We start from the raw sequence: 22,524 nt of genomic DNA, 5'->3' as shown, positions 1-22,524 counted from the left end.
TTGCAACTCAGGGACTGCTGCACTCAAGGTCCCCGTCCTTCACCGTCTCCCAGAGTGTGCTCACACTCGTGTCCACTGAGTCAGTGACGCCATCCAGCCGTCTCGTCCTCTCCTGCTCCCTTCTCCTCCTGCCCTCAGTGTTTCCCAGCATCAGGGTCTCTTCCAGCGAGTCAGCTCTTCGCATCAGGGGGCCAAAGCACTAGAGCTTCAGCTTCAGCAGCAGTCCTTCCGATGAATATTCAGGGTTGATCTCCTTTAGGATGGACTGGTTTGATGTCCTTGCTATCCAAGGGACACAGACCATAATGGAATTTAAAATCAATAACAGAAAGATCTTTGGACAATCCCTGAGTGTTTAGAAACCAAATAACACATTTTTAAAGAAGAAATCATGAGAAAGTATTGTGAACTGAATGAAAATAAAACCACAGTGTATCAAAGTTTGTAGGAAACTGCTGAAATAGTACTTAGTGAGAAGTTTATTACACAAAATGCCTATACTAGGAAAGGAAAAAGGTCTGCAGTGTACACCTTGGTTTATACTTTAAGAGGCTGGAAGGGGAAGAGTAAATCAAGTTCAAGGTAGAGCAGAGGAAGAAAATAATAAAGATCAGAAGTGAGTGAAGCAGAAGATAGAACAACAGGAAAATCAGTGAAGCAAAAATCAATGGAGTTAAAAGATCTCTGTTGAGAATTTCAACAAAACCGTTCGAGGACTGTTCAGGATAGAAACAGAGGACACAAACTGCCAGTATGAGGAATGAGAGAGATATCGGCGCTGGAGATGCTACAGACACTGAAAGGATCAGGAGCATCATAAACAACACGGATCCAATACATTCGCCAACTCAGGAGAAATGGACAGACTGCTTAAAAGATAACTACCAAAGCTCGCCTAGGAACAAGGAGATTACCTGAGCAATCCTATATCAAAGAAACGGAATTTATTGTTAAAAAGCTTCCCCCAAAGAAAACTCCAGGTCCAGATGGCTTTACTGATAAGTTCTACCAAACATCTAAGAACAAAATAATTCCAAATGAACTCTTTCGGGAAATTGAAGAGAAGAGAATACTTCCGAAGTCATTTTATTAGGTAAGGACTTACCCTAATACCAGAAACAGGATAGATGTTACAAGGAAACTGTAGACAAATATTCCTCATGAACCTAGATGAAAAAATTTCCAAACAAGAAATTTATCTCATCAACTCTAACAATATAAAGAAAGAATAATGTATCACCATCAATGGGATTTATTTCAGGAATGGAAGTTTGGTTTAACATTTGAAAATCAGTGGATGTAATTCACCAGGTTGAAAAACTAAAAGAGAAAAAGCCTTGTCTCAATAGACACAGAAAAAGGATTCAAGGAATCCCAACATCCATTTTTGATGTAAACTCTTAGCAAACTTGGTGTAGAAGGGATCTTCCTCAGCTTGGTAAAGGGCGTCTGTGAAAAACTTCAACATCAAACGTAGTGTGAAAGGACTAAATACTTTCTCCCTAAGATCAGGAATAAGATGAGGATGTCCGTTCTCACCCCTTCTTTCCAACATTGTAATGGAGGTCCTCGACGGTGCAATCAGGCAGTAAATAGCAGGAGAAGGCATCCCGACTGGAAAGAGGGAAGGAAAACTGTATTTACCAACAACGTGATTGATTGTGTAGAACTAATAAATGAATTTAGCAAGGTTATAGAACGCAAGACCAATATTAAGAAATCTGTTATATTTCTAAATGTTAGCTATGAGCAAAAGGAATTAATACCACTTATAACAGCCTAATACATATGGATACTTAAGGGAAGGTCTGAGAAGAGACTTGCAAGGCACGCACACTGCAAGCTGCAAAGCGTCTCTGAGAGATGCGAGCCCTACGTAAGCGGGAGACATGCTCTGCGCACAGGCTGGGAAGCTCAGTACTGTTTAGATCTCGGTTCTCCCCAAATCCACCTGCAAATTCAACATGAATCAGTCAAGATCCCAGCCACACTTTTTTTTTGGTTTGTTTGTTTTCAATGAAGTTGACCAGCAGGTTTTATGTGGAAATGCAAAGGGCTAAGAAAGGCTAAAACAGGAGAGCAAATTGGAGCGCTGACACTGCTTTCAGGACTCGCCCAGATGTGGCAATTCCAAGAGAGGGTGGCATCAGCATGAGTTTAACCAAATAGATCGCTGCAGCAGAATGGAGGGTCCAGAGACAGACTCACGTTTATGCCCGGCTGATTGTCTGCAAAAGTGTAAAGGCAAGTCCGTGACTGTGGTTTCAGCAGCTGCCCTCTGATGCCTCTCGCAGCACCTACTGTCTTACTTGGGTTTCTCTTGTGTTTGACGTGGGGTATCTCTTCACGTGGCTCCAGGAAAGCGCAGCCGCTGCTCCTTACCTTGGACGAGGGGTATCTCCTCATCACTGCCCCTCCTGACCTTGAACGCGGAGTAGCTCCTCTCGGCCCTCCTGCCCGTGGACCTGCGGTAGCTCCTCTCGGCCGCTTCTGCGTGGTCCATCGCAGCCTATCTACTACTCCCATTACCATCAGAGGCGTGGCCAAGAGGAGCTACCCCCCGCCCAAGGCCAGGGGCCGAGAGGAGCTACCCCCGCCCGAGGCCAGGGGCAGCGGCCGAGAGGAGTTACCCCACGTCCAAGGAGCGGTGGCTGCGCGGGCGCAGGAGGGCCGAGAGGAGCTACTCCGCGTTCAAGGTCAGGAGGGGCGGTGGTGAGGAGATACCCCTTGTCCAAAGTAAGGAGCCGTGGCTGCGCTTTGCTGGAGCAGCTGTGAAGAGATACCCCAGGTCCAACGTAAGAGAAACCCAAGTAAGACGGTAGGTGTTGCAAGACGGCATCAGAGGGCAGACACACTGAAACCAAATCACAGACAACTAGTCAATCTAATCACATGGACCACAGCCTTGTCTAACTCAGTGAAACTAAGCCATGCCCTGTGGGGCCACCCAAGACGGGAGGGTCATGGTGGAGAGGTCTGACAGAATGTGGCCCACTGGAGAAGGGAATGGCAAACCACTTCAGTATTCCTGCCTTGAGAACCCCATGAACAGTATGAAAAGGCAAAATGATAGGATACTGAAAGAGGAACTCCCCAGGTCAGTAGGTGCCCAATATGCTGCTGGAGATCAGAGGAGAAATAACTCCAGAAAGAATGAAGGGATGGAGCCAAAGCAAAAACAATACCCAGTTGTGGATGTGACTGGTGATAAAAGCAAGATCCGATGCTGTAAAGAGCAATATTGCATAGGAACCTGGAATGTCAGGTCCGTGAATCAAGGCAAACTGGAAGTGGTCAAACAGGAGATGGCAAGAGTGAACGTCGACATTCTAGGAATCAGTGAACTAAAATGGACTGGAATGGGTGAATTTAACTCAGATGACCATTATATCTACTACTGTGGGCAGGAATCCCCCAGAAGAAATGGAGTAGCCATCATGGTCAGCAGAAGAGTCCCAAATGCAGTACTTGGATGCAGTCTCAAAAATGACAGAATGATCTCTGTTTCCAAGGCAGACCATTCAATATCATGGTAATCCAAGTCTATGTCCCAACCAGTAACACTGAAGAAGCTGAAGTTGAATGGTTCAATGAAGACCTACAAGACCTTGTAGAACTAACACCCAAAAAAGATGTCCTTTTCATTATAAGGGACTGGAATGCAAAAGTAGGAAGTCAAGAAACACTTGTGGTAACAGGCAAATTTGGCCTTGCAATATGGAATGAAGCAGGGCAAAGGCTAATAGAGTTTTGCCAAGAGAACACACTGGTCATAGGAAACACCCTCTTCCAACAACACAAGAGAAGACTTTACACATGGACATCACCAGATGGTCAACACCAAAATCAGATTGATTACATTCTTTGCAGCCAAAGATGGAGAAGCTCTATACAGTCAGCAAAAACAAGACTGGAAGCTGACTGTGGCTCAGATCATGAACTCCTCAATTTATTGCCAAATTCAGACTTAAACTGAAGAAAGAGAGGGAAAACCATGAGACCATTCAGGTATGACCTAAATCAAATCCCTTATGATTATACAGTGGAAGTGAGAAATAGATTTAAGGGCCTAGATCTGATAGATAGAGTGCCTGATGAACTATGGAATGAGGTTTGTGACATTGTACAGGAGACAGGGATCAAGACCATCCCCATGGAAAAGAAATGCAAAAAAGCCAAATGGCTATCTGGGGAGGCCTTACAAATAGCTCTGAAAAGAAGAGAATTGAAAAGCAAAAGAGAAAAGGAAAGATATAAGCATCTGAATGCAGAGTTCCAGAGAATAGCAAGAAGAGATAAGAAAGCCTTCCTCAGCGATCAATGCAGAGAAATAAAGGAAAACAACAGAATGGGAAAGACTAGAGATCTCTTCAAGAAAATCAGAGATACCAAGGGAACATTCCATGCAAAGATGGGCTCGATAAAGGACAGAAATGGTCTGGACCTAACAGAAGCAGAAGATATTAAGAAGAGGTGGCAAGAATACACAGAAGAACTGTACAAAAAAGATCTTCACCACCAAGATAATCATGATGATGTGATCACTAATCTAGAGCCAGACATCCTGGAATGTGAAGTCAAGTGGGCCTTAGAAAGCATCACTACGAACAAAGCTAGTGGAGGTGATGGAATTCCAGTTGAGGTATTGCCAATCCTGAAAGATGATGCTGTGAAAGTGCTGCACTCAATATGCCAGCAAATTTGGAAAACTCAGCAGTGGCCACAGGACTGGAAAAGGTCAGTTTTCATTCCAATCCCAAAGAAAGGCAATGCCAAAGAATGCTCAAACTACCGCACAATTGCACTCATCTCACAGGCTAGTAAAGTGATGCTCAAAATTCTCCAAGCCAGACTTCAGCAATACGTGAACCGTGAACTTCCAGATGTTCAAACTGGTTTTAGAAAAGGCAGAGGAACCAGAGATCAAATTGCTAACATCTGCTGGATCATCGAAAAAGGTAGAGAGTTCCAGAAAAACATCTATTTCTGCTTTATTGACTATGCCAAAGCCTTTGACTGTGTGGATCATAATAAACTGTGGAAAATTCTGAAAGAGATGGGAATACCAGACCACCTGACCTGCCTCTTGTATGCAGGTCAAGAAGCAACATTTAAAACTGGACATGGAACAACAGACTGGTTCCAAAGAGGAAAAGGAGTACATCAAGGCTGTATATTGTCACCCTGCTTATTTAACTTATATGCAGAGTCCATCGTGAGAAATGCTGGGCTGGAAGAAGCACAAGCTGGAATCAAGATTGCCAGGAGAAATATCAATCACCTCAGATATGCAGATGACACCACCCTTATGGCAGAAAGTGAAGAGGAGCTAAAAAGCCTCCTGATGAAAGTGAAAGAGGAGAGTGAAAAAGTTGGCTTAAAGCTCAACATTCAGAAAACGAAGATCATGGCATCTGGTCCCATCACTTCATGGGAAATAGATGGGGAAACAGTAGAAACAGTGTACTTTTTTGGGCTCCAAAATCACTGCAGATGGTGACTGCAGGCATGAAATTAAAAGACGCTTACTCCTTGGAAGGAAAGTTATGACCAACCTAGATAGCATATTCAAAAACAGAAACATTACTTTGCCAACAAAGGTCTGTCTAGTCAAGGCTATGGTTTTTCCAGTGGTCATGTATGGATGTGAGAGTTGGACTGTGAAAAAAGCTGAGTGCCGAAGAATTGATGCTTTTGAACTGTGATGTTGGAGAAGACTCTTGAAAGTCCCTTGGACTGCAAGGCGATCCAACCAGTCCATCCTAACGGAGATCAGTCCTGGGTATTCTTTGAAAGGACTGATGGTAAAGCTGAAACTTCAGTACTTTGGCCACCTCATGAGAACATTTGACTCATTGGAAAAGACTCTGATGCTGGGAGGGAATGGGAGCAGGAGGAGAAGGGGGCGACAGAGGACGAGATGGCTGGATGGCATCACCGACTCGATGGACGTGAGTTTGGGTGAACTCCGGCAGTTGATGATGGACAGGGGGGCCTGGCGTGCTGCAATTCATGGGGTCACAAAGAGTTGGACACGACTGAGCAACTGAACTGAACTGAACTGAACTGAAAGGCATTTCGGTGGAGAAAGGAGAAGCTTCAGTAAATTGTACCACAACATCCAGATACCTATTGGCAGAGAAGTAAACTTTGATCCATACTTTGCAAGATGTACAAAACATAATCTAAGATAATTTACAGGCCTAGATGTAAAACCTAAAAACATCACAACTCTAGAAGAGCTTGCAGAAGAAGCCTTTGTGACCTCTTAAGGAAATGGAACCGGAAGTACAGGCTGTGAGAGAAAATGCTGACACATTTGCACCTCCGTGTATGAAAGAGATGGCTCGTGGGGACCTGCAGTATCACGCAGGGAGCTCAGCTTGGTGCTCTGTGGTGACTTAGATGCGTGAGACGGAGGGTGGGGGGCCGATGGCGACCTAGGAGGGAAGGAGCATGGGATACGTACGGAATATCCGTATGGGACATAGCCGATTCATCGTGTACAGCAGAAACGAGCACAGCACTGGAAAAAGCAACGACACCCTAACGTTTAAAAAAGGGAGCAGCAGAAATCACAGACTGAGAGAAAATATTGGCGAATCACACGTCTGGTAGAGGGTTTGTAATTGGAATACATAGAGAACTCTCGATGATAGGAAAACCAGCAACCCAAGAAAAACAGGTAGAAGGTTTTCACAGACATTTCGCTGACGAAGACGCACATGAAGAGTCAGTCTCACTAGTTTTTGGAAATGCAAATCAAAACCGCACTGAGACACCACTTCACACCTACTGAGATGGCTGTGATAAGACAGACAATAACAAGTGCTGACAAGAACGTGGAGAAACTGGAACCCTCATGGATCGCTGGTGGAAATGTAGAGTGGTATAGCCACTTTAGAAGACATGTTTCTTAAACAGTTAAATGTAAATTTTGTTTCTGACCTAACACTTCTGCTTCTAGGCATCTACCCAAGAGAATTAAAAATACATGTTTACACAAAAATTATACCTGCATTTTCATGAGAGCATTATTCATTATGGACAAAGAGGGATACAACCCCAAAGCCCACTACTGGCGAATGGAGAGATAAAATGCAGAATCTCATCAGCAGTGAAAAGAAATCGATATTGTCGGAACTTGGATGAACATTGAAAACATACTAACTGAACACAAAAGATGAGATACTTAGTTTTTATGAACTTTACTTAAAATGAGTGAATTTTATGCCATGTAATTATTGTCTCAATAGAGCTATTCCTTAAAAATGATACACTGTACATTGGTAATCCAGACAGCATAAGATTGCTGAAATAATAGACAAAAAATTCAATAAAGGACTTCACTGGTGGTTAGGTGGTTAAGAATCTGCCTTGCAAGGCAGGGGATGCAGGTTCAATCCCCAAATCCCTGGTTTAGGGGAACCAGGGTCCCACATGCTGTGGAGAAACTAAGCTGGTGAGCCACAACCAGGAAGCCTGTGAGCCATAGCCAGGGAGCCTGTGAGCTACAGCCAGGGAGCCTGTGAGCTACAGCCGGAGAGACTGAGCCACAGCTGCAGAGCCTGTGAGCTACAGCCGGAGAGCCGGTGAGCCACTGCTGGAGAGACTGTGAGCTACAGCTGGAGAGTCTCTGAGCTACAGCTAGAGAGTCTGTGAGCTACAGCTGCAGAGCCGGTGAGCCACAGCCGGAGAGCCGGTGCGCTACAGCCAGGGAGCCCGTGAGCTGCAACGAAGATGCCATGTGATGCAGCAAAGGCCTCGGCAGCCTCGACTGCGGGTCCAGTGCAGCCAAATAAATAAACATTTTAAAAAATTAATGAAACAGAGTAGAGAGCCCAGAGAAAGACCCACTCAACTGTCATCAACTGATTTTTGGCCAAGGAACAAAGGCAGTTCAATGAGGGAAAGGTAGTCTCTTCAGCAAATGGTGCTGAAAAACAATGGACATCCACATGCTAAATATATGTGTGGACAAAATATATATATATGGACAATATATATATGGACAATATATATATGGACAAAATCCTTGTACCTCTCATAAACATTAACTCACAGTGGATTGCAAACCTAAATCTGAATTCCAAACTAAATGAAACTTCCGGAAGATAACATAGGGGAAAATCTAGGTGACCTTGGATTTAGCAGTGGCACTTTAGAGACTACCCCGAAAACACAATCCATGAAAAAAAAACTGACAGGTTGAACTTTAAGGAAAGTAGCAACTTTTGTTCTGTGAAAGACACTGTTTAGAGAATGAAGTCACAGACAGAAAATATTTGCAAAATAGATATCTGATAAAGGACTTATATTCAAAATATATAAAGAACTCAGAAGTCAACAACAGGAAAACAAACGACTCAATCTTTCTGACAAAATGACAACAGATCTGACCATTTTACCAAAGAAGGTTTACAGGCGGCAAATAAGCATTAAAAATCGATCTTGCGTGTCTCACGTGTCCATAGGAAGCTGCCAATTAAAACAGCAGTGGGACGCCACTGTGCATATCAGGGGCCAGCATTCAAAAGCTGACAACAGCAAATGCTGGCAAGGAAGCTGAGCAATAGGAGCTCTCATTCGTTGCTGGTAGGAATGCGAAATAGCACAGCCACTTTGGAAGACAACTAGTTTAGTAGTTTCTTACGAAGCTAAAAGTAATATTGGTTCTTACAAAGCTATCTGTAAATGAAATAGATTTACTCAGATATTTCTCACCAGCGTGTTCTCACCATACAATCCACCAGTTCCTCTTCCTGGTATTTGCCCAATGGAGTTGAGCACCCAAAATCCTGCACATGAATGTTTATAGCAGCTTTACCCATAGTTCCCCAGACTCGTAAGCAACCGTGATGCCTTGAGACAGATTAATGAATAAACGGAGTATTACTTAACGATAAAAGGAAATCAGCTATTTGCCTACAAAAAGACATGGGGGATCTTAACAGCATGTTTCCAAGTGAACGAAGCCAGTCTGAAAAGTCTACATACTGTATGATTGCAATTATATGATATTCTGGACAAAGCCAAACTGTAGAGACAGTGAAAAGATGAGCGGTTGCCAGGGCTCAGGGAGGCCTAGAGGACCAGAGCCCGTTTTCAGGGCCCTGAATTGGTTTGATGGAATCAGTATTGCCGGGGTCCAGCCCCGGTGGATCCAGGGTGATTCGAAGGTGGGGGGACGGAGTCGGCGTCTTTGGAAAAATACATATTTAATCACAGATAGAGAGAGATTAGAAATGGATAGTGTAGTAGGAAGATTAGTGGAGAAAAGGAGGCTGAATAACTTGGATTACGGGGAATAGCATCCATGCTCCAGATGGGAATTCAGCCAGAAAAACCGGGAGCAAGAGAGAAGCGACATGGGGGATCAGTCTTTCCGGAAACTGATCCGATTTCTTTATTTTTGGGTTTGCTTATATACCTTTTGTTACACATAGGGATGAATACAGCGTCGTGCAGGGGTCAGCAGTCCTGACCTTTATCAAAATCAGGTGCTTCACATAAATGTATAAAAAAAAGGTCTTAGGAATATTACATCATCTTCTGGCCATGAGTGAGACCTGCTGACATTTAATGATCCTTTCTTTCTGATAACCAAAAAACTTATTTTTTCCAAGGGTGTTTTTTCTTAAACCAGGCACCACCCTCCAAATAAAGTTACATTCCTATAGGGTGAGGGTGTAGTGAGTTACAATCAAGAAAGGAATTTATTTAACCCAAGGTTAACATGATTAGTCTCAAAGGTCAATACTTATTTCTCCTATATGCTTAAAGGTTAATACTTATTTCTCCTATATGTTAGTTATATTCATTATAAGTGTAGGGAACATGGAGATTTAGCAGCAAACATCAGCCCAACAAATGAAAATCCTTTCACCAATGCTCCCCTTAAGATCTATTTAGTCTTAAGATATGATAAAGCTACATTTTTACATAGCAAGGACACAGTGATATATAAGAAAGTACAGTGATCTATTACAAAAGAGAAAATCCATTAACTCAAAAAGTCTAGTATTGCTAACATCAAAAACTACCATATTTCCTTTGCTATATTCCAAATACATTGATTAATGTATTCCCAGGTGCCTAAGGATATGGAGGCCTGGCGGCAGTCATTGACTCAACAAGAAGAAAAAGTCCTATGCTAATTAAGACTCTCAAAATACTCCAAAACTCTCTGTGCTGTTTACGGTTGAGAGGTAGTAAACAGTCATGTGCCTAGTGGCGGCAGTAAGGATAATCCTGTCACACAAGCTAGTCTGTCAGCAGAGAGGTTTGACCTGAGACATCCTTGTCCCACCCAGAGCAGGGAATTAGCAGTAATTATTGACACAACAAATGAAGAGACCCTTCACCAATATAATTCCTAACCAACACACTATACTAATAATTTCCAACTCCCCAAAAGAATTTGCCTTTAGTAAGTCTAAAACATCTCGTGCCTCTCAGATTGGGAGGCTGTAAACAATCACATGTGGCCGGACAAACCTATACAGGCGGGCTAGATAACCTTCAGAGGAGTCCGTAAGCTGAAACACTCTTGTCACGCCCAGGAATTTTTATCGCCTTGGAGCTGCACGTTTACTCCTTCTCAGAGAGAAACGGTGATGGGGGAGAGCCCCCCGTAAAGTCAGAGGTGTAGGTGAGAGCATAAAACAGACTCTGGTTTTGGGGTTAGATGCTCGGGAACGGGGTTTCCTGAGGCTTGGTCACGCCTTTGCGTATGCCAGGCCTCCTTCCTCATGACCTTTGCCCTGGGCGGAGCTCCTCACGCTGGCCCCGGCACAGTATGATACTGTGGTTGTGGAAACACGATGCTCTGTTTGCTAAAACTCATAGACCCGCACAACGCAAAGAGTGAACCCTAATGTAAACGGTGGACTTCGGTTAATAAAAAATAAATGAAACAACAGAAATCAGGATGAAACACTGTGCAGCGTTTAACATGCCGATTCCACCTCAGTCAGTCTTTGTTAGCCTGTGCCAAATCTTTGGCTGGTCCACACCTTCTGTGACAAAGTCGTCACCCCTAAGCTCCCAGGCAGGCCGCCCTCAGTGTCGGCTCCCTGCGGATGGAAGTGCTTTTTCTCCTTCCCGTGGAGCACAGCGTCTCCCGTCACCTTCCACAGCCCGGGGACTGCGGTCGTTTGTTAAGGGCAGTTGGGAGGGGGCCGTTCTCACAGTGATGCGCAGGGGCTCTGGGTCACTCGCTGCCCTTGGGCTCGTCTGGTCCCCTCTCTGCAGTGGTCCCTACTCTGAAAGTCAGCAGCTCCCTTAGTAGGTAGGAGGAGGAGCTTTGGAGGCTGAAGACCCGGGTTCTGACCTCTGTTGTGCTGTGAACTGCCTGTCAGGTTTGGGGCAAGTCTCCTACTGTCCCTCGATGGTTCTCAGCTTCTTCATCTATGAAATGAGAGCGTTTGCCAGGAAGCCTCTCCGGCCCCTTCCGGTTGCAGGTCCTGGCTCTGTCAGTGTGGACGCGTCTCTCACACTCCTGCAGGGAGGGGCACGTGTGCACGGTGTGTGTCTCCCCGTTCCCCAGGGTGCTCGGCGCAGCGCACACCCTCCCCGCGGGGCTCCCCCTCTGCCTCCACTTGCAGGCGGAGACCTGGAGCCTGACGGGCCCAGGCTGGTTGCCCAGGACAGCGGCTGAGTTTGGTGCTGGGTTCAGGCAACAGCTGCTCCTCTCGGCATCGTCATTTTCCAGCCTTTCATGCTTTCCTAACCCATCGCAGGCCTGAACTCTCTCTTGGCAGGGAGTATCTCCTCTATCTCCAAAGAAGGGCCCACACTGCAGGGTTCTGGGTGTTTTCTTGGCCTGGAACTGAGAGCTGGTCTGGAGTGTTGTTACTGCAGAAACCTAGGCTGAGAGTTGGCAGATTCTCCTGGTGACTGACTCCTGGCTCCTGAGTGCATTTAGAAATGCTTTATATTCAATCGCTTAAGCGTACATTGTGGAAGATACGAGGTGTTCTTTCCCTTGCTTTGTGCTGTTCGCCTAGCTGTTTGCTTGTTGCTTTGTAGCTCGGTTGTGACCCCGTGGGCTGTAGCCCGCCAGGCTCTTCTGTCCGCTGGGACATCCCAGGCAAGAACACTGGAGTGGGTCGCTGTGCTCTCCTCTAGGGGATCTCCCCAACCCAGGGGTCGAACCCATGTCTCCGGCTTGGCGGGTGGATTCTTTACTGCTGAGCCACCTCAGAAGCCCTAGCCTCGCTGTACTTACTTACAGAATTCTTTGAGGATCTTGGGGCACGGTTGCATGAGAAGCTCTGTTAGGTCTGAATGGGATCCTGGTGAAGTACCTGATCAAATTCTCAACCTGGATGTCAGCGTGAAATGGTGCCTTCTGTATACTGAGGGGCCTCTTTGATCCATAACCTCTGGATTTTCTTTCTGGTGTTCTGTTTTGATGTTCCATTTTGTCCTTAGAGAGGACAGAGAATCTGCTTCGCCCATAGTATCTGGCTCTCTGCTGCTGCTGCTGCTGCTAAGTCCCTTCAGTCATGTCCGCCTCTGTGCGACCCCCTAGAATATACTAAAAAATTTAGTCCCGTAAAAAACAACTCACCCAGTTTTTGTATGTTGATTTCTTTTAGGACTCTGTTTAGAGAAGTTGCCTATTTCTTCTTCTACCAGTAGTCTCCGCGTGGACCGGGAGCAGGACATCATCACCTGCTATGAGAAGGCGGGGGACATTGCCCTCCTGTACCTCCAGGAGATAGAAAGGGTGAGTGAGGATCCTGTGTTTGTTCAGTTGGTAATATTTTAAAATTTCAAACCACATCATACAGAACTGTGACCAACCTCTGGAAGCCTTCAACTTGTCTGTCTCTGTCTGCAAAGCTTTGCTTATATTCTTAAACACTAAGGAGAATACGCTGGTGAGTGTGGCTCCTTGTGAAAATAGACAGGTCAGTGTTTGGGAAGCATTTTAACATCCTCTGAACAGAAATGACAGTATACATCTATGTATGCCCTCAGTGCCCTGAAGCTGGCTGATCATCCCTGTTCTCTTAGGCAAAACAGGTTGAGCTGTGTTTGTACGTACACAGACTATGTTCATGGACTGTGTACCAACACAGAGTACATCTGGGGTTTGGGAGGCTCAGTGGTCATGCCAGAGGTCTGTGGGGACTCTCCACCAACCTGGGAGCAGGTGGTGGATCCCCAGGTCATCTGGGATGGGTTACTCCCCACAGTCAGTGGTTCACTGATGAGGTGGAGAATGAAACCAACAGCTGATCAGAAGGCCACGTGAGCAGAAAACACGTGAGCAGAGAGCATGTGAGCAGGGGGCCTCGTGAGCAGAGAACACGTGAGAAAGGGGTCGCGTGAGCAAGGGGCCGCGTGAGCAGGGAACGTGTGAGAAAGGGGCCCTGAGCACACACCCTCAGGCCGAGGAAGCTGAAGGCTGGCTGAGGCTGGCGAGGCGTGGGCAGCTTCTGTTCAGAAGGATCCCTGTCTTTTAGCTCTGCCCTTTGTGGTTACTCCGTCACTTCTCAGCCTCGACTTCCCATCTGGAAAAGGAGCAAGATAATGGGTGTCCACCGCACGGAGTTCCTGTGGGGACTGTAAAAGGCCGTGTCAATAAAGACACTTAGCCCAGATGCAGGGACGTATCCCATTCCTGCAAAAATGGCACATTTTACCAAGAGCAGCGGTTCCTAGCCACGTCTGGCCCTCCCAGCGTTTCCTGGCATTCTTACCACGGCTCGATCCTGATATATCCCCCTTCAGACTCAGAAGTGTTTCCTGCGAGATTGTTTGAAGTGACTAGAAATTCTGGGAGACTCTGGGTTTGGTCAGAGTCTTGTTTCCCACCCATTTATGGTCTCTCTGTCTGCTTAAGGGTTAGAATGTTAGTCGCTCAGTCGTGTCCGACTCTTTCTGACCCCATGGACTGTGGCCCGCCAGGCTCCTCTGTCCATGGAATTCTCTGGGCAAGAGTATTGGAGAGAGTTGCCATTTCCTTCTCCAGGGGATCCTCCCGACCCAGGGATCAAGCCCAGGTCTGGCAGGTTCTTAACCGTCTGAGCCCCCAGGGATCAGGATAGAGAAGGACTACCAAGGTCTTGATAGCTTTTGTTCTTTTGTAAATGTACAGACTGGAAGTAATTTCCTTTCTGTAATGTGTTGATGTGTGTGGTGAGGATCAGAATTACCTTTCAGGATCAGGCACGGTGAGAGCTTCAGAGAAGCGGGGGCAAGGGCCGAGGGAGAGGTGTCTGGCCTGGCCCACACCGGGATGGAGTATAAACCGTAGTTCACGATTCCAGGAATTCAGGAGGATACTTGGCTGTCTTGCCAAGATGCTGTTCTGTCAGAAGTCTGCGTGAGAAAGGGATTAGTTGTTCAGAATTTATGATACAATCTTTAGAGAAATGATCGTGCAGCTTGCTTCTAACATCCACACGACTTTCACCGTCCGCCTCCCTGATAGCCAGTTCCTGGCAGCAGAGACGCTGGCTGGCCCCAGCCAAGTGGTTCTCATGGACCTGCACAGTCCTTGATACTCGTGGACTCTTATTTTGTACTTCACTCCTGTTGTCAAGGTACGGCCACCTCCTCCCGGCTTGGAGAAAGGAGGTTCATCTGTGTGTCTTTAGTGACGTGGGGATTGGCAGATCTGGGTGTACTGCCTCCTGTATTCATTTGGAACCACCTGTTCACCACTGGGTTCTTTAGCCCGACCATCAGGGAGGTTTATATAATCCTTGCTGTTGTTCAGTCATTAAGTTTTGTCTGACTCTTCGCAACCAATGGACTGCAGCCAGGCTTCCCTGTCCTTCACCATCTCCCAGAGCTTGCTCAAACTCAGGCCCGTTGAGTTTGTGATGCCATCCAACCATCTCATCCTCTATCATCCCCTTCTCCTCCCGCCTTCAATCTTGCTCAGCATCAGGGTCTTTTCCAGTGAGTCAGTTTTTTGCATCAGGTAGCCAGAGTATTGGAGCTTCAGCTTCAGCATTAGTCCTTCCAAGGAATATTCAGGACTGATTTCCTTTAGGGTGGACTGGCTGGATCTCCTTGCAGTCCAAGGGACCCTCGAGAGTCTTCTCTAGCACCACTGTTCAAAGCATCGATTCTTTGGCGCTCAGCCTTCTTCATGGTCCGACTCTCACATCCATACATGACCCCTGGAAAAGCCATAGCTTTGACTGGACAAACTTTTGTTGGCAGTAATGTCTCTGCTTTTTATTATGCTGTCTAAGTTGGTCATAGCTTTTCTTCCAAGGAGCAAGTGTCTTTTCATTTCATGGCTGCAGTCACCATCTGCAGTGATTTTGGAGCCCAAAAAATAAAGTCTGTCACTGTTTCCACTGTTTTCCCATCTATTTGCCATGAAGTGATGGGACAGGATGTCATGATCTTCATTTTTTGAATTTTGAGTTTTAAGCCAACTTCTTCACTTGCCTCTTTCACTTTCATCAAGAGACTCTTTAGTTCCTCTTCCATATAATTGTAGGATTTAAAATAAATATTTTTCACGATTTTGAGAAAAGAGTGATCACAGGATGTTAGACTGTGAGAAGAAGATGGAGGCCCAGAAACAGAGAGCCCAAGGACACACAGGAAGTTGGGGCCAAAGCTTAGATCAGAACTCAGCCCTTCTGACACCTAGTTCGTCATCGCCTCATTATCCCGGCCTGCTGCCCATAAACGTGGATGCTCTGGTTCTTACAGCCTTATATATAGAAAGTGCTCAGTAAGTATTTGACCGAGCAAGCCATGCTCTTAGGAGCATGGGGGAAGCGGCATCACTTGGCTCAGGGTTCAGTTTCAGGGTATGTTGGTGACGTCCCCATTTCTGACTCTGATTTTCCAGGATGCGTTTTCTTTCATCAGATGCCACTTTGGGCCACCCCAGACCCAGGAAGCTGCAATATTAGCAATAAGAGAGGCTGAATGAATCAGACATCTGTTTTGACTGTGGTAGGTGCTCAGAAAGTATCTGTGATTAATGAGGAATCTGGAGGAAAGATGACCTTCCGTAAGTGGCCACTGGGGCTTGGGGAATGTTCAAGAGCTTTTTTGAGGCAAGACAATGGGTGCTCTGCAGAAGCTGCCCGTTTGACCTTTTTTTAAACTTAAATAAATTTTAAGAATTAGGCTAAATCAGAAATAAATGTTAGGAAGAAAAATCTGAAAGAAGTGAAAGACTGGGGCCAGCTAGGCAAACGGTGCTTTACTTTTCTGAGTGGGTGACCCTTTCAGGTAGGAAACCCCAGGTGCACCGTTCCCGTGCTAGTTCTGCTGGGCAGGGGCAGTCTTGCAGTGGCTTCCCCCTCATTTCCCAGCCATTCCATAGCGAAGCAACTTCTGTGTGCCAGAACCTCTGGGCATTTTATTTATTAGTGTTGGCTCTTAATATCACTCACTAGCAAGGATAAGCCTGGAGGAGAACATTTGAGGACAAATTGGAATGTTGTGGAAAATGGTTCTTCATAATCTAGAGCCGCCGATTTGCGGTTCTGACACAGCCTCATTCCGAGTTTTTCTGAAAGCGGGTGTGTTCAGTGATGTTAGCCTTGTCTGCTTCCTGAAGGGCAGAGGCTCTTTGCACAGGGCTGGCCCCCTCCCCGCTGGTGGCTGACTTGTGCTGTGACGAGCAGCAGGGCGGAGGGCACTCACCGGCCCGGCCTGGAATCCTGGCCTGGCCACCCCGGAGCTGCGGGGTCCCGGGGAAGCTACTCAGCCTCGCTGTGCTGCCCTCGAATCCTCAGCTGTCAAAGTAGCGGTCAGAATCGCTCTGCGGCTGCCGTGCGCGGGAGCCGGGTCAGCTCGCGTGCATCCCAGGGCTGGTTGGTTGTTTCTTTAGTCACTAAGTCGTGTCTGGCTCTTCTGCGACCCTGGGGACTCTAGCCTGCCAGGCTCCTCTGTCCACGGGATTTCCCAGGCAAGGACACTGGAGGGGCTGTATCCTTTTGTCCTCTAGGGGATCTTCCCGACTCAGGGATAGAACGTCTGTCTCCTGTGTTGGCAGGTGGATTCTTTACCCCTGAGCTGCCAGGGAAGCCCAGTCAATGTCTGTTTTGTTGGCTTTATCTGTTCCTGTCCCCTGGCAGCGGAGTCTTTCCCAACCCTCGAAGATTTCAGATATTTACGTAGAAATATAGAGTATTTTAAAAATGCTGTTTTATGTAAAATGTTCAATAATTTCAGTTCAGTTCAGTCGCTCAGTTGTGTCCGACTCTTTGCGACCCCATGAATCGAAGCACGCCAGGCCTCCCTGTCCATCACCAACTCCCGGAGTTCGCTCAGACTCACGTCCATTGAGTCCGTGATGCCATCCAGCCATCTCATCCTCGGTCGTCCCGTTCTCCTCCTGCCCCCAATCCCTCCCGGCATCAGGTCTTTTCCAATGAGTCAACTCTTTGCATGAGGTGGCCAAAGTACTGGAGTTTCAGCTTTAGCATCATTCCTTCCAAAGAAATCCCAGGGCTGTTCTCCTTCAGAATGGACTGGTTGGATCTCCTTGCAGTCCAAGGGACTCTTCAAGAGTCTTCTCCAACACCACAGTTCAAAAGCATCAATTCTTCAGCGCTCAGCCTTCTTCACAGTCCAACTCTCACATCCATACATGACCACTGGAAAAACCATAGCCTTGACTAGATGGACCTTAGTCGGCAAAGTAATGTCTCTGCTTTTGAATATACTATCTAGGTTGGTCATAACTTTCCTTCCAAGGAGTAAGCATCTTTTAATTTCATGGCTGCAGTCACCATCTGCAGTGATTTTGGAGCCCAAAATAAAATCAGCCACTGTTTCCCCTGTTTCCCCATCCATTTCCCATGAAGTGATGGGACTGGATGCCATGATCTTCGTTTTCTGAATGTTGAGCTTTGAGCCAACTTTTTCACTCTCCTCTTTCACTTTCATCAGGAGGCTTTTTAGCTCCTCTTCACTTTCTGCCATAAGGGTGGTGTCATCTGCATATCTGAGGTTATTGATATTTCTCCTGGCAATATTGATTCCAGCTTGTGTTTCTTCCAGTCCAGTGTTTCTCATGATGCACTCTGCATAGAAGTTAAATAAGCAGGGTGACAATATACAGCCTTGACGTACTTCTTTTCCTATTTGGAGCCAGTCTGTTGTTCCATGTCCAGTTCTAACTGTTGCTTCCTGACCTGCATACAGATTTCTCAAGAGGCAGGTTAGGTGGTCTGGTATTCCCATCTCTGGAAGAATTTTCCACAGTTGATTGTGATCCACACAGTCAAAGGCTTTGGCATAGTCAATAAAGCAGAAATAGATGTTTTTCTGGAACTCTCTTGCTTTTTCTGTGATCCAGCGGATGTTGGCAATTTGATCTCTGGTTCCTCTGCCTTTTCTAAAACCAGCTTGAACATCAGGGAGTTCACGGTTCACGTATTGCTGAAGCCTGGCTTGGAGAATTTTGAGCATTACTTTACTACCATGTGAGATGAGTACAATTGTGCGGTAGTTTGAGCATTCTTTGGCATTGCCTTTCTTTGGGATTGGAATGAAAACTGACCTTTTGCAGCCCTGTGGCCACTGCTGAGTTTTCCAAACTTGCTGGCTTATTAAGTACAGCACTTTCACAGCATCATCTTTCAGGATTTGTTTGTTTGTTTGTTTGTTTAATTTTTTAGTTTTTTATTTTTTAAATTTTAAAATCTTTAATTCTTACATGCGTTCCCAAACATGAACCCCCCTCCCACCTCCCTCCCCATAACATCTCTCTGGGTCATCCCCATGCACCAGCCCCAAGCATGCTGTATCCTGCGTCAGACATAGACTGGCGATTCAATTCTTACATGATAGTATACAAGCTCCACTGGAATTCCATCACCTCCACTAGCTTTGTTCGTAGTGATGCTTTCTAAGGCCCACTTGACTTCACATTCCAGGATGTCTGGCTCTAGGTGAGTGATCACACCATCGTGATCATCTGAGTTGTGAAGATCCTTTTTGTACGGTTCTTCTGTGTATTCTTGCCACCTCTTCTTAATATCTTCTGCTTCTGTTAGGTCCAGACCATTTCTGTCCTTTATCGAGCCCATCTTTGCATGAAATGTTCCGTTGGTATCTCTGATTTTCTTGAAGAGATCTCTAGTCTTCCCCATTCTCTTGTTTTCCTCTGTTTCTTTGCATTGATCGCTGAAGAAGGCTTTCTTATCTCTTCTTGCTATTCTCTGGAACTCTGCATTCAGATGCTTATATCTTTCCTTTTCTCCTTTGCTTTTCACTTCTCTTCTTTTCAGAGCTATTTGTAAGGTCTCCCCAGACAGCCATTTGGCTTTTTTGCATTTCTTTTCCATGGGGATGGTCTTGATCCCTGTCTCCTGTACAATGCCACGAACCTCTGTCCATAGTTCTTCAGGCACTCTGTCTATCAGATCTAGGCCCTTAAATCTATTTCTCACTTCCACTGTATAATCATAAGGGATTTGATTTAGGTCATACCTGAGTGGTCTAGCGGTTTTCCCTACTTTCTTCAATTTGAGTCTGAATTTGGTAATAAGGAGTTCATACTTATTGAGTAATTTTTTCAGAAGCTGATTTTGTGTTTTTTGTCTGGACGCTAATGTACAGCATCTTGCCTGGAGTCCCCATCATAGCTCAGTTCTGAATCTCTGTTCACCTGGCCCTTTGATCTTAGCCCAGTTGTTTATATCTGTGAGCTTCAGCTTTCCACCCTCATGGCAGGGTTAATACCGCCTGCCTTATCTGGGGGGAAAGCCAGCGGGCCTCCAGTGCCTTCCACCAGTGTGACAGGGCTCTGCACCAAGGAGCCACCCTGCTTGTTCCAAGCGTGGAGAAGGGGCCGCAGGAGCCCGGCGAGCCTGAGGGCCACGCACGGAGTGTTTGTTCAGAGTCGCCCCTGCCGCGTCACGGAGACATCCGCTAATAATCTTCTCCGACGGTTTGTTCTCCAAAGGGGAATACAAGATCCCTTCAGGATTATGCATATAGAATAACTGAATCAAATGAATCGAATTAGGATCGTTGGAAATGACATGGAGTAGCCCTGATTAGTTTACCTTCAGATGGTGGCATTAGGCAACAGGAAATGAACTTACCTGCCTCTCGGGGTGCCGTGACAGGAATAAAGATGACTTCACCCTCGCCCCCCGTTAATACCACGAGCCCTGCTTGTGGCCGGGGAATCAGCTGCCTGGCCTCGGCGGGCGTCGGCGGCCGGGGCTGGCTTTCTTGAGCAGGCGCTGTGCCCGGGTGGAACTTGACCTGCTGACGGTTCATTCCTTACACCCCGCTTTAGGAAAGCAGCCCAGGCTGTTAGGGGACACCCACAGATCCCTTCATGGGCCGTTGCAGCCCCGGCGTCTGGAGAGGCAGCAGCCGGCGCGGGGACGTGGCGGGCCGGCCGGAAGCCCTCTGCTCCGCGGGGGCGTGGCCTGGCCTCGCGGCCCGCCCCGGGTGGTCCAGGCCTCGCTGCGGGAGGGCGCAGTGACAGGCGGGGGCGGCGGGGCCGCCGCTGGGCTGGGCGAGGGCCGCCGTGTGTCTGGAAGTGAAGCGGCCGTCGGGGAGAAGGCCTCAGGGGCGCTGACGGCAAGGCAGGGGCTGGCGCGGGCCGCCCGGCTGCGCCCCGGCCTCGCCGCTCGAGGCGGCCTCTCCCTCTCGCGCCGGCTCCCTGCAGCCTGAGCAGGCTTCACGGAGCGCACCTAAGCAAAGCTCTTCCGCAAGGAAAGGCCGGGTGGCCGCCGGGGTGCTGTTCTGACGCGGAGCCGGCCGCCTGCCTGGCGGGGAAAGGCGGCGGAGGCACGCCTCAGCCTGGAAGCCAGGAAAGAGCGGAGCTGGTTGTGCCTCTCTATACGCGCTTGTCAGTCGGCCTCATGATTTTATAGCGTTAAAGCGTTCTGTGTCTGTCTTTTTCCAGCAACATTATGTCCAGACTTCAAAGAGGGGTGCTCCCTAGCCATCCAGTGATGAAGACTTCCAAGGAAGGGGGCACAGGTTTGATCCGGGCTTGGGGGGCGAAGGTCCCCCCTGCCTGGTGGCCAAAACCCAAAACATAACACAGGTGCAACATTGCACCAAATTCGGTAAAGACTTCAGAAATGGTCTGCATCCAAAAAATCTTCTCCAAAACCAAAACCAAACGAAAACCTTTATTTTCATGCCTGTATAATGTGTTACTAAGGGGATGGCCTCTGTGATGTAATTCGCTTAGAGCCGGGGATAGCCTGTTTTATAAGCTGTCTTTATAGTCATAACCTGTGAGGTCACCTTCCTTCAGGCCGCGTGTCCTTTGCTCTCCATTGTTTCCCAAGGGCCGGTCCCGGAGGTGCGGCCATTGCTAACATTCTGGTCACTGCACCCGGCGCGCAGGCGCTTTCTGCGAGTGGCACTGACCTCTCCCACCTTTGGCAGTGCAGAAGGGGAGTGGCTGCTCTGCAGTCTCGACAGGGTCACATTTGTTTCAAAGTTCCTTTGCCAACGTGCTGGGTAAAAACCGTACCTTGCAGTTTTGCTCTGCATTTCCTATTAGGTTAAAAGTCTTTCCATCTACTTGCTCATAGCCCTCTTTTCTTTATTAATTTAAATCGCAGCGTTATTCAGGCACCATTCACACACCACAGAATTTGTCCATTTAAAGTGTTCCATTCAGCAGTTCCCGGTCATCGCCGAGTTGTGTGATCATCACCAGTATTCAATTCCAGAACATTCTCGTCACCCCCAAAGAAACCCTGCACCTGTTCGCTGCCACTCTCCGCAGTCTCTGCAGACTCGCAGTCCTGGCCTTCCCCATGAATCACATCTTGTGGCGTAGGGTCTGTTTTGACTGGCTTCTCTGGCTTAGCACCGTGTACCATCCAGGTTGCGGCACACATCGCTACTTCATTTCTTTTTAAGCCAGACACTGTGCCGCTGTAAGGATATGCTACACTGTGTTTATCCATTCATCATGTTATCATTTAGCGTTTGGATGGTTTCTACTTTGGGCTGTTATAATAATGCTGCTATAACTATTTGCATATAACATTTTGTGTGGACAAATGTTTTCATATTTCTTGAGTATATTCCTGGGAGTAGAATTGCTAGGTCATGTGATAACTGTATGTTTCACCTTGTTATATTTCTTTTTTTGTCTCTTTATACTTTCTGTCTGATTTTTGCATTTAGTATTATTCTTATAATTTGAATAAAGCTTTCACATCATAAGTATATTAACCTTTATCAAGTTTGCTCTGAATAATTTCCCAATCAGTAATTTTCCATTTTTAAATTGTTCATAAATTTTAAATCTGTATATACTAGTTGAATCTGATTATCTTTTTATTACATTATTTCATAGTTTTAAAGCTGAAATATTGGGATAAACCTTCTCTAGCCTTTAAAAAGTTTTCAGCCATTTTCCATATTTTTTAAACAGAACTTTCAATTTCCAAAATCTTCTTGGAGAGATTTATTTTTGTGTGTAACATTAGATATGACTCCAAATTAATGTTTTCCTCAAATTTCAGAGCCACTTTAAGAAGATGTTATCTTTCCATTTTCAAATTTTCTGTTGTGTATTTTAAGGCATTAGTA

The 22,524-nt window shown here is 46.5% G+C and overlaps 1 protein-coding gene and 1 long non-coding RNA gene across 8 annotated transcripts in view; one reads left to right on the top strand and one right to left on the bottom strand.

Annotated features, from left to right (window-relative positions):
- Positions 1–22,524, top strand: part of TTC7B (tetratricopeptide repeat domain 7B) — a 270,410-nt gene that overhangs the window by 61,442 nt on the left and 186,444 nt on the right. For all 5 annotated transcript variants that reach the window (XM_069597264.1, XM_069597263.1, XM_069597261.1 and 2 more), the window contains exon 4: positions 12,603–12,733. In XM_069597264.1, coding sequence (XP_069453365.1) covers positions 12,603–12,733 — 131 coding nt within the window. The remainder of the gene's footprint in view (positions 1–12,602; positions 12,734–22,524) is intronic.
- On the bottom strand, positions 1,237–21,317 carry LOC138443966 (uncharacterized). 3 transcript variants are annotated; one of them, XR_011258384.1, is made up of 5 exons: positions 20,052–21,317; positions 14,169–14,334; positions 13,395–13,575; positions 12,575–12,709; positions 1,237–1,614 (listed from the first exon to the last, which is right to left on the bottom strand). It is a non-coding gene; the product is annotated as an uncharacterized lncRNA (long non-coding RNA). The 3 variants fall into 3 exon arrangements; XR_011258385.1 differs by having other exon boundaries at positions 13,395–13,523; XR_011258386.1 differs by lacking the exon at positions 12,575–12,709 and having other exon boundaries at positions 13,395–13,523.

The sequence above is a fragment of the Ovis canadensis genome, chromosome 7 (genome assembly GCF_042477335.2).
Source record: "Ovis canadensis isolate MfBH-ARS-UI-01 breed Bighorn chromosome 7, ARS-UI_OviCan_v2, whole genome shotgun sequence".
Lineage (NCBI taxonomy): Eukaryota > Metazoa > Chordata > Mammalia > Artiodactyla > Bovidae > Ovis > Ovis canadensis.
This window is presented reverse-complemented; position numbering and strand designations above follow the sequence as displayed.